The 11,035-nt window shown below is 42.7% G+C and overlaps 2 protein-coding genes across 2 annotated transcripts in view; both read right to left on the minus strand.

The window, feature by feature from the left end:
* Positions 1-2,243: 2,243 nt before the first annotated feature.
* tmem271 (transmembrane protein 271) lies at positions 2,244-3,663 on the minus strand. The gene has a single exon (XM_079672975.1). The coding sequence runs from the start codon at positions 3,160-3,162 to the stop codon at positions 2,377-2,379; it is 786 nt and encodes a 261-aa protein (XP_079529101.1). The 5' UTR covers positions 3,163-3,663; the 3' UTR covers positions 2,244-2,376.
* A 7,002-nt stretch (positions 3,664-10,665) lies between these two features.
* aup1 (AUP1 lipid droplet regulating VLDL assembly factor) overlaps positions 10,666-11,035 on the minus strand; it is a gene marked incomplete at its 3' end in the record, with an annotated part of 3,591 nt that continues 3,221 nt past the window's right edge. The window contains exon 6 of the mRNA XM_079671280.1: positions 10,666-10,707. Within this exon, the coding sequence (XP_079527406.1) occupies positions 10,666-10,707 (42 nt within the window). The remainder of the gene's footprint in view (positions 10,708-11,035) is intronic.

Consider the following 11,035-nt stretch of genomic DNA (forward strand, 5'->3'; position numbering starts at 1 on the left):
CTCACGCAAACAAAGCCAGTGCTAAAGTCCCAGTGATTTAATATGGCGATCACAGCACCATCGCAGACTGGATTTCCATATACCACCACCGTCTATGTTTCAGATTTATTTATACCACATTAAGCCTCTGCAAGATCCAATTCATAGGCAGCCAAGCAAAACCAAAGATGCCTATTTGCCTCATCTTCTCGCCATATTATTTCGACTTCAGTTACTGAATATCGGACCGCTTTCCGTGAGTAAAGAATATGTAATATATGCAACATCGCTTCAATGCACCAGCTCCTTTCACACACAAAAAAACACTTTTGTTTCAAGGTGTTAAGAAATAAGACGGAAAACATTCTCTTGTACTTTTGTCTAAAGGTGAATCTGTTGTGCCAATGAAAAGTGGTTTTCCACACAGATTAAGAAAGGAAGAGCTTCCTCATTAGTGGTGATACTGCTGACCTCTAATGTGCTGCAGGTGGAGGACTTGCTGATGGCAAGAGCAACACCTTATCTGTTCCAAAGGCTTCCAACCCACAGTCTTGCTTTTCTGTTTTCTGTCTGAAAAAGCTCTTACCATTAGCTTTGTTTGCATCTTTCTTTGGAAGCACCTCCATGAAACTTTTAGGACATCAGCTCTCTTTTGTTCCCTTGTCGGTTGCTGGCTAGATCTCGGGTTATGGCTGTATTTTTTTTACTGGCATGAAGTGGAGAGGAGGAGGGGTTTTTCTCCCTGCATTCAGCTCTGGCACTTGAAGCCCTATTTAAGTAGAACGAGAGAGTGGTTTTGAAAAAGAATAAGAGGAAGATTATTACACGGATGCAGTGGGGAACTTATTAAAGTTTCTCCCTCCAAGTGCCCCTGACCAGAAATGTGGCTGTGGAAAGCCTTTTTGAAGGGCTTTAATTTGAGTGAAAAGGGACCATAATGATGAAATAGCTTCTTTCTGTCACTCTTAGCTTTTAAGTGAAATGAATAACAGAGAGGCTGAGTGTGTTTTGATGGTCCCCGGAGGGTGCACGCTGAGAGCGGATGTGTTTATTTGTGTGCGGATGGAGTTCATCAATTATTTGAAGTCATATCAAACAATATGGGAAGCTGTGCTGCACATCTTCAATCTTTTACATTGAAAAAGGTGCAAGACGACCTTCAGTCTGAAATGTGACTAGCCTGCTACATTTGGGATGCATTAAAAGACCCCCAAAATGAAGGGTTTTGTATCATTACCCCTCATGCTACTTAAATGCAAATGAGGTGCTTTCAGCTTCCAACTCCTAATCTTTCCCACATAATCATTATCATTAATACCATTCATCTTACCTGCTATGTGGCTTTTTCACACAACAAGACCTTTAAAGGTGCACCCCACACATTTTGTTGAGCTTCTTGTACTTTAGTGCAGTGATAATCACATTGGAGAAACATTTTTATCACGCTTTCTGTGACCATTAGTCCACTAACAGACAATTATTTTTAATAATCTTTATGATAAAAAATGACAGAAAATAACATCTTCTCAAATTTTGAAATGTCCTTTTTTGGGTTTGGACAAAAAGAACAGGACATGGATTTTTTTTTAGATTGGATTTTTCACTATTATCTGACATTTTGTCAACGCCTGAATAAATTACCCTGATGATGTCATAGTGATGTCATCGGGGTTGCTTCAGCTTTGGCTTGGAGACACATAACAGAAAAGGAGGTTCTAGTCAAATGTGTCCCTGTTGCATTTCGGGAAAGGAAGAGCCACTGCTAAACCAAAATGTGGGACTATTGGCATCGGCTAGCTTGATTTTGAAGGATCTTTTTATTTTAAAACTTTGTTTTACTTCCCCATCTTTTTGAAGCAAATTATTAAATGTGTGGGTGGCCTTTTGTTGTTCCTCAATATTATCGCATAATGATGATGTGTTCAAGGTACCTTCTTAGTTCATGGCTCTAGATTATGATAACATAGAAAGCGTAAATGGATCACCTACGAAAAGTTGAATGAATTAAGCTATATTTGCAGCAGCTTCATGACGTCAGTTGAGGTTAAATACACTTTTTATTCACAAGTAAAAATGTTTAACAGCAAACATTCAAAACACAAACTCTGCTTTTGTCATACTAGCAAGCTGTTGCGTTTATGGGCCTGCACTGTCTGGGCCTGTCACTTTGATGAGTAGTTCATATTCTCACTGCTGATGTACAATACCAGGCAGATGTAAGAAAATATCAGAATGAGAAGGAATCAGGTGAATTCAATCCACTGCTGGTCCTCCTTTGTAACTTACTGCTTTTTGTTGTTGTGTGAGTTGGACCAAGAACAAGAAGAATGGGATTGTTTAAGCTCTAAGTCATTGATTGTCACAGCAGAGGAAAAGGAGAAAGCTGCTCCAGAGCGGCTATGTGTTGCATGCCTCAGCGGGGAAAATGTCCTCATATGCGGGCGGGAGTTCGCTGGGGAGTGGGTATGAGAAAGGGAAGCAATGGTTGAGCTCCGGGTCTGTTGGCGAGTATCCCGGCAGCTCTATTGAAGGATGCCCCCCGCACTGCACTTCTGCACCTGTCTCGTCCAACACGTTAAAAACACCCAGATTGATGTAAGACACCGGCTGGAAATCCGCCGAGGAGCAGTCCCGCTCCTCGCTGAAGATGATCGCTTCGGCTCGCTGTCTCTGTCGGCTCCTAGTAAACTGCGCTGAGTTGTACCTTTTGATAGCCACCAAGTTGATGAGCCCAAGGAGGCACTCCAGGGTGCTGAGAACAGTGGAGATGACCAAACTCCGCTGGTAATCCCTTAGCTGCTCGCAGGCAGAGCTCTCTTCCAAAGAGTGGAAGCAGTAGTGGGTGTATTTCCTCTCCACCAAAGAAGCAGTGTCCCCGTCCACCACAGCGCCCGAGAAGGCGGTGAGCACCCCCAACAAGAAGACCACAACCCCGAGGAGGAAGAAATTCCTGCAGCCGGGCTTCTCCATGCAAAAGAGCAGCGCGGAGCCCAGCAGCACCTGGCCGACCCCCACCAGGAGCCCGGAGTAGAAAGCCCCGGCCGCGGCGCCGAGGTGGAAATGCGCCCTCACCGTAGATCCCAAAGAGACGCATCTTAATCCAACCACAACTTCGCTCAGGGCGCACACGAAGAGGAGGGTGCTGGTGAACACGGTGCACAGTCCTTTCCCACTCAACTTCATTATATTCCACCTCTGCCGCTCCAGAGCCCTCTTCCCCCTTCTTCATCCTCCCTCGTCTCCTCTGGAAGCACTCTCACATCGGGACATCATCTGCCAGTGACTCCTCCGGTTCAGCGCGGGCGATCCTCGCCACTGTGGCGTCTCTCTCGCATCCCCGCTCTTTAAAGGAATATATTAATAACTAATGCCTCTTTTTTGCACTTATCGATAATCCATGCAAACGCAATGATCACTTTACCCCTCACCGCCTATCAGACTCCAGTTGAGGAAAAGTTTTCCCTTTTTTCCCCTCCTCTTGAGGAGCTAGTCTGCAGTCCGCAAAGTCGTCGGGTTGAATGCTGCTGGGTGGTGTTTTAGTGGCGAAGGAGGAGGAGGCGGCTGCTCGGTTTGGAGATGCTCAAGGGTCCTGTGGACCAATGACCGATGACCCACTGGCCTTTTAAATCCCTGCAACACTCCTTCAGGGACTTTACATGTGTCTCAGGTGCCCCGTGGTGACTTTGTAGCGACGTTGTGGTAAAGGAAAAGGTGGGTTAACTACTTTTGGTTGGTGCCTGGGAAAACAAACACGAGCAGGAGCAGAAATCATTGGCTTTCAGGAGCACAGTCTCTCCACACCCCCTTTACAGCACCAAGCCTTGTCATAAAACCAGTTTGGGAGCAGCAACTCAATGAATTGTATTAGTGCTTAACTGTATTCCTGAAGATAAAAAGCTGGGAGATGAGTTTTTGTTAATTTCTACGATGATATAACTCTACTCAACTCGGTGATAAAAAAGCTATACATGTCTTTACGTTATCCTTGCATAGTGTTCTCTTAAGGTTGCTGTTTTTCAGGTGGATCTTTCTGGAAATCCTCACCAGAGGCATTAATAATGGATCTGCTCGGTCTGCTGTCCGTGGTGCTGAAACATCCAGATGGCAGCTGACTCTCAGCCAGACCCACAGAGAAAACACGTAGGAGAAACTACACTTCTCACGTTTGATTTAGCACGGATAATGACACTGTTGTGGAGGTGGGGACGGTTTGTTTGTTAAAGGGAAAAATGACCTTGGTGTGATGGAGATTGTGAAGGCAAAAGACCATCGGAGAGAAAATAAGAAGAAGCAGATTTAGATTACGGTTTAGAAATTCCATTTAGTACCAAAACAAATAAGGACTATGTGAGTCATCCAAAGTTGATGCTGCAATGGCAGAAGCTGACTCACAGTCTAAAAGTAAATATGTGAATAGATAGAGGTGCATGACGTCAGATAAAGTTTGCTATTAAACTTTGAGCTAAATGCTAACCTCAGCATCAGGGGCGGACTGGGACTAAAAATCAGCCCGGGACTCTCGACCGGCCCACCTCGGTACCGCAAGTTTATCTGACCGGCCCACATCGTCCGACCGGCCCACTTCCGTAGCGGCCCATGAGGACAATGATGACGCTCGTGTTTAACAAGAATAGGGTGAACCACACTCACAACTAATAATAAAACAGATAATAAAAGTATGTGCTACGTCACATGCTGAGTTAGTTTTGTTTGTTTGCATGCAACAGTTGCTATTTAGCACTAAACACAAAGTCTGAGGCTGTTTGGAGAGTTTCAGAAACACAAATCAAACTCATGGTGGCACAAAGTCACTAAATGCATAAAGAAACATCTTCTGGACTTTAAATATCTGCAGAAAACGTTGCTATTACTTTCTAAAAACGTAAATGTCTTAAGCAAAGGCTACTTGCTATAAGTAAAGTATAACAAATAAAAGATTACATATTTTAAAGAAAAAACCAAAATGAAGTGCATTTTTTTAACAGACAACAAATGCAAATGCACTGTGACCCTCTCCAAAAATCATAAACTCTGTGATATTTGATTTGAATATTAAGTATTTGACTTCATGAGAAATTATATTGAAAAAAAGAATATAGAACATTTATGAATATTTATGAGTGATTATTGTTAAAGGATAAACCCAAAAGCAGATTCTCACACATTATAAGCATAAAATACATTATAGACATGGGAATTATAGAAAGTTCTACCAACATTTCATGGCAATCCATCCTGTAGTTGTTGAGAGGTTTCCATGGTGTACCAGCTGAAAGAAAAATCACTTTTCCAGACTTAAGACGCAACCATGTGAGAAAAAGTTCAAGGGTATGTAAAAATGATCCCATGGTGTGACCAGGCTGCCAAGTTGCTGCAGGTTGTTGGATTTGATTTGTTTCCAATTCATTTAGCCTGAATGTGAAAACGTTCAGAGGACAGGCATGACTTTTTGAATTAATGAACCAAACATTTGATGGGTGCAGGTGAGAGAATTACACCAGGGGAAACCCTCGCCCAGCCATTCATCACAATGAGCCACCTCATTGACTGTACCAGTACAGCTGCCAGTGTGTGTTTGTGTGTGCGTGCATGCGTGCGTGTGTGTGTGTGTGTGTGTGTGTGTGTGTGTGTGTGTGCGTGCGTGCGTGCATGCGTGCGTGTTTGTGTGTGTGTGTGTGTATGTGTGTATGTGTGTGTGTGTGCACTTGTTTTTGCGTGTGTGTGAGCAGGACTTTGCATAGGTTTGCAGATAAGAGAAGGTGCAGTGAGTGATGTTTTGATGACCAGCTGATTGCTTGATTGATTGGCAGTGGGTGTGTGTCACTCCAACAGCAGCGCTGAGGACGTCAACACCATCACAAACAACGATGAGATGGACTGCAAGAAAGCAAGAAAAAAAGCACCTGCTTTTGCTATAGTATTGTTTAATGTCCACACTTTGCTTATCAACAGATTCTAACTCATTTCCACATTTGTTGTTCCATAATGTGGGCGTTTCAGAGACTGTAACTGTGACTAAGAGCTATACAAATAGACTTGGCCCCGACCAGCTCAGAAAACGGCTTCAGTTCACTCACAGTTAAAGCAATCACCGGTATACGCAGCATGTATTTTAATCTGAGGGAAAACTAGGGAATTCAATTGTCCGGCAAATTTGATGAGGCAGAAGTTGTCAACAGCGTATGTCTTTCATTAGGGCACGAGGAGGGGTCTGCTCACCTCCACAACACAGACAATTTCCCTGTCATGGTCACAAACCTGGAAGAAGCTGCTGCTACTGAAGAGGAAAGTCATTCCTGACCTAAGTGGTAAAAACGCTACGGATGCAAACACACACACACACACACTCACACACACACACACGCACGCACGCACGCACGCACGCACGCACGCACGCACGCACGCACGCACACACACACACACACACACACACACACACACACACACACACACACACACACACAAAAAATCACCTTTCCCCTTCAAGACCAGCATTTTAACAAATCATGAGAAGTAACTGTGTGTGTGGGATTGTGCATGTGTGTGTTTAGGGCTTCAGCTGTGCCAGGAGTAAGCTGTGAATAGACTGTCGGGTATTTCTACAGCAGCAGTTACAGCAGCAGTTACAGCAGCGGTGACAGGTCTGTAAAAACCTGCGTTAGCCTATAAATATTAATGAATCTAAAGCAGTCTCTCGCCCCTGTTGTTGGCTGGTGCTTGGATGGACTCAAACTATGTTTATTTAGAACTGTATGTAATCAATAGAGAGGCAGAGGGGCTGTCCGTCAAGGGTGGGACAAAGAACAGGGCCTGTCCAATAGAGAGGATGTGAGGAAGCTGAACAAAGGAGAAAGGTGGTCAGGTGGAGTATTATTGAATAGCTGTGTCAGTCAATCATTTGATATGAACAATGTATCCATGGAAATGTGAAACTTGAAATGTGTTGATGGTTGTGACAATCAGAAAATCATCACTTGGCTCTGCAGTTTTAGCTCTGAGGAGCATTTTAGTCTCTTTTAATTGTTTTGGTTTCTAACCCTTGACTTATGCTCTCATTCACCTCATCTGCAGCCACACCAGGTTGCTGTATTCAGAATCACCAACTGTACCTGGCTTTTATTTGAGATGGACCTTTAACTAAATAGTTAGTTCCAGATAAAAGGGGGGACTAGAAAGTTTACTTTTTATATAAAACGTTTTTTCTAATCTGAAAATGTTCTGAAAATGTTCCTTTCAAACCTGTTAAACCCTGAGCCTGTTTTTCAGGTTTCAGGCTCGAAAATGACATTCCCAGAACAAATGACCATATCTTCCCTTCTAAAAGGGTTAAATTAATCATCTTTTTTCTCACAGTAATGATAAACCTGTGAGTTGGATGTAGAAAAGTCAGAATAAATATAGATGTTTTTTATTTTAAAGAAAACTCAGATTGAACATGGTAAAAAACTGTAAATTATAGTGTCCGTCCCAAAAATATATTGTACTTATAGTGAAAACCAGTGGTGGCTGGTGGAAAATATTTTTGGTGGGGCTATGGAAATGGTACATACTAGGGCGGTCCGGGGGACAAGACATTTTTGTGACACTGGTGCTTGTGTGTGTGTGTGTGTGTGTGTGTGTGTGTGTGTGTGTGTGTGTGTGTGTGTGTGTGTGTGTGTGTGTGTGTGTGTGTGTGTGTGTGTGTGTGTGTGTGTGTGTGATACTTGCCAACCCTCCCGATTTTCGCGCGAAACTCCCGCACTTCTCCCGATTTCTGACAAAATCAGATTTACTCACGACTGTTTCCACTCAGACTTTAACACAGCTACACCATTGTTTGGTTTCCATGGTAGCGAGTCTCTTTAGCAGCGCGGCAACTCAAAGTCTGAGAGGGTGAGGAAGATGAAAACTGAACAAGAATTGACAACTCGACCATCTGCTCACTCTTTTCCTGTAAAATACAGGTCCAGCCCACACATATGCTCCATGGTGCTACAGGCATTGCCCTTACAACTACAATAAGCATGTAAATGTTAATCGACAGCTCCGGCGATCCACTAGCACCGTAGTCTCCACCTGCAGACAACTACTGTAGCGTCACCTTGGATACGAGTCTAAACAACTCACAGACACACAGGCCAGGGCGCTGACAGGGTGCCCTTTGAGCATCAGATCTGAAGACGCTGATTGGCTGAAATTATGTTTCGGCGGCATAGTTTACAGATAGCAACAGTCAGCTTGTTGGCTGCAGCTGCTCTGGCTGAGGGCTCCTTTCTACCACCCGGGCGAGAGAGGGTAATGATACACGCTGTGGCCAGCCAGGAAACATGTGACTTATCAGTAACTTTAGACATCGTAAAACAATTTTAAACGAGATTGTATTGTAGATTATACATTTTACTGATACCAACTATATAATATTTACCTTGTTCTTTAAAAAATATATAAATATATATTTTTATTTTTAATGACAATCAAACATGTGGGAAGAGGGGGGTTTGCGCCCCTAGCGCCCCTATGGGCCGGCCGCTACTTGTGATAACTAACCTTGGATGATGGGTTAGTAGACTAAAAGCTTTAGGAATCCAAAGTACAACATATAATAAGTACCCTGTATCAAGATTGATGCAAAACAAGTGATATTTGACCTTTTTAGACAGATTTAGCAAAAATAAAAACTCTTCTGGGGCCATTTGGGTGGATTTTCCATATCTCTGGCTCCCCCTGCTGGATTTTGACATGTGACATATCTTTCTAATCATCAGAGCCAATGGAATCGAGGGGAACTCCCACATAGTCCTTATTTGGTAATGTGTGTGTTAGACTGCCGCATAGCCAAGACCGGAAGCAGCAGCCACTCTGGTGGCTACCATTAGCAGTTAACTTTTGCTCTGCAATTTTTACATAAAAATGGAATTATGGATTATAAATGAAATAATTTTTTTATACAGAGACGTTAAAGACCTATGGATTAACCGATTCAGCCGTGTTTTTTCTCGTTTTAATGCCATTGAACACGTCTTTTGATCAGATTGACAGCTACGGTGAGACGATCTCCCTAGAAGCTCCATAAAGGTACGTGTTGTCTGTCTTTGCTTCCCCTGTCGCGAGTTCGGATCACTCACTGATGATACTATATACTTCAATAATCTGTGGAACCTCATCTTTAATCAGATATCTTGTATGTGCAGCTACGATAAGTAATAAGGGTACTTTTATCTTGAGTTCTGTGCCAATGTCCGTTAGCATTTTTCGCTAAGGGGTCATTTAGATGCTTCTTATGAGACTTGTGTTTTGTTTTGGTAAAAATGGTTTATATCGTCAGTTAGCTGAGATTATTTCCGTTAATCTGGTATAACACATTAATAGGTTCTTAAATATTAAGATCCCCTGAGACACAGTGTCGTGAGAAAAAAAACAGGGTCCCCGCCGGTGGGGACCTTGGTGTTTAACAGGTTTTAAGGGGGAGCCTAAAAATAGAGTTCTGGGCATAAGGGGGACCCTTATCTAGAAAATTAACGTCAATCAAAAGTTTATTTTCCTTTAAACTCGTCCCCTTTTTTTATTTGTTGCACTACTCAATAGCTACCATCATTGATGTCATGCTCATCTACATATTATTAATTTGTTTCTATGGAGTGACTTTAATCAACTATATTTATCAAAGAGTAAATGGCACAAAGAGCAACATGAACTAAATCCAGGAAGAACAAACCAATCAAAACGAACAGTTCATTTGAGAGAAGTGTGTTCAAATATCCAACTTAATTTACTTTGATGAAGATGATGATCACACTATGAATGTGCTTTACTAGTATAAAGCAACATATGTTATCCTAATGATCACATGTGCAAGGTTAACAAAGAATATTTTTATAAAATAGCTTTATCAAGAGGATTATATTTTTCAGATCTATCGGAAAAAGTAAAAAAAACAGTTCAAAATCTATAGAAAAAGTTAAAGAAAATCAGTTCTGGCATTGTTTTTTTTTTCACTTTGTGCCCTCTTACACCAGTGTCATGTGACTCTTATGCTCACTCATGACCAGAGCCCCAAATGCTTTTTCTGTAGCCCTGGACAATTCTCCCTCAATAATAATATTACAATAATACATAATAATATAATACATTACAAGGTTGTGTACTTAGTCCCATGCTCTTCACACTCTTTACACTCTTTGTGCTCTACACACTCTTTACCAACGACTGCACCCCCATCCACAACTCCAACTCCATAGTCAAATTTGCAGACGACACCACAGTAGTCGGTCTTATTACAGACAATAATGAGACAGCCTACAGGCTCGAGGTGGAACATCTAACGGACTGGTGTAATGAGCACAACCTTGTCCTTAACACATACAAAACTAAGGAGCTCATTGTTGATTTCAGGAGGACAAAAAAGGAAGTCCATCTCCCCCTCCACATCCATGGAGAAGCAGCGGAGAGCGTGGAAGACCTACGGTTTCTTGGAGTCAACATCTCCAATAAATTAACATGGACCTCAAACACCTCAAACCTGGTGAAAAAGGCACAGCAGAGACTGTTTTTCCTGAGGAAACTGAGACAGGCCAGGCTTCCACAAAAACTGCTGGTAAACTTCTATCGGTCGACCATTGAAAGCACCGTGACCAGCTGCATAACTGTGTGGTACACCAGCTGCACAGCCGCAGAGCGGAAGGACCTGTAACGGGTGGTGAAGGCTACTCAGCGCATCGTTGGGACTGAGCTGCCCAACCTTGACAACATCTACAGGAGTCGACTGCAGAAGAAAGCCAGCAGTATCATCAGAGACATCACACACCCCGGCCACTAACTGTTCGAACCGCTGCCGTCTGGCAGACGGTTCAGGTCAATAAAGTCACGCACCAACAGACTGAAGAACAGCTTCTTTCCCAGAGCTGTGGCCTCCATCACTCCCATCCCTGTCCGATCAAAAAACTCACTATAACTTTCTATAGTAGGCTACTATAATACTATACCGCCTCGTTCACACAATAAATCAACAATACAAATACAACTACAGATTATAAGCATTTAGTTCAAATGTGATTTAAAATGCTCACAGGTTTTACAC

The sequence above is a fragment of the Notothenia rossii genome, assembly GCF_949606895.1.
Source record: "Notothenia rossii genome assembly, chromosome: 3".
Taxonomy (NCBI): Eukaryota; Metazoa; Chordata; class Actinopteri; order Perciformes; family Nototheniidae; genus Notothenia; species Notothenia rossii.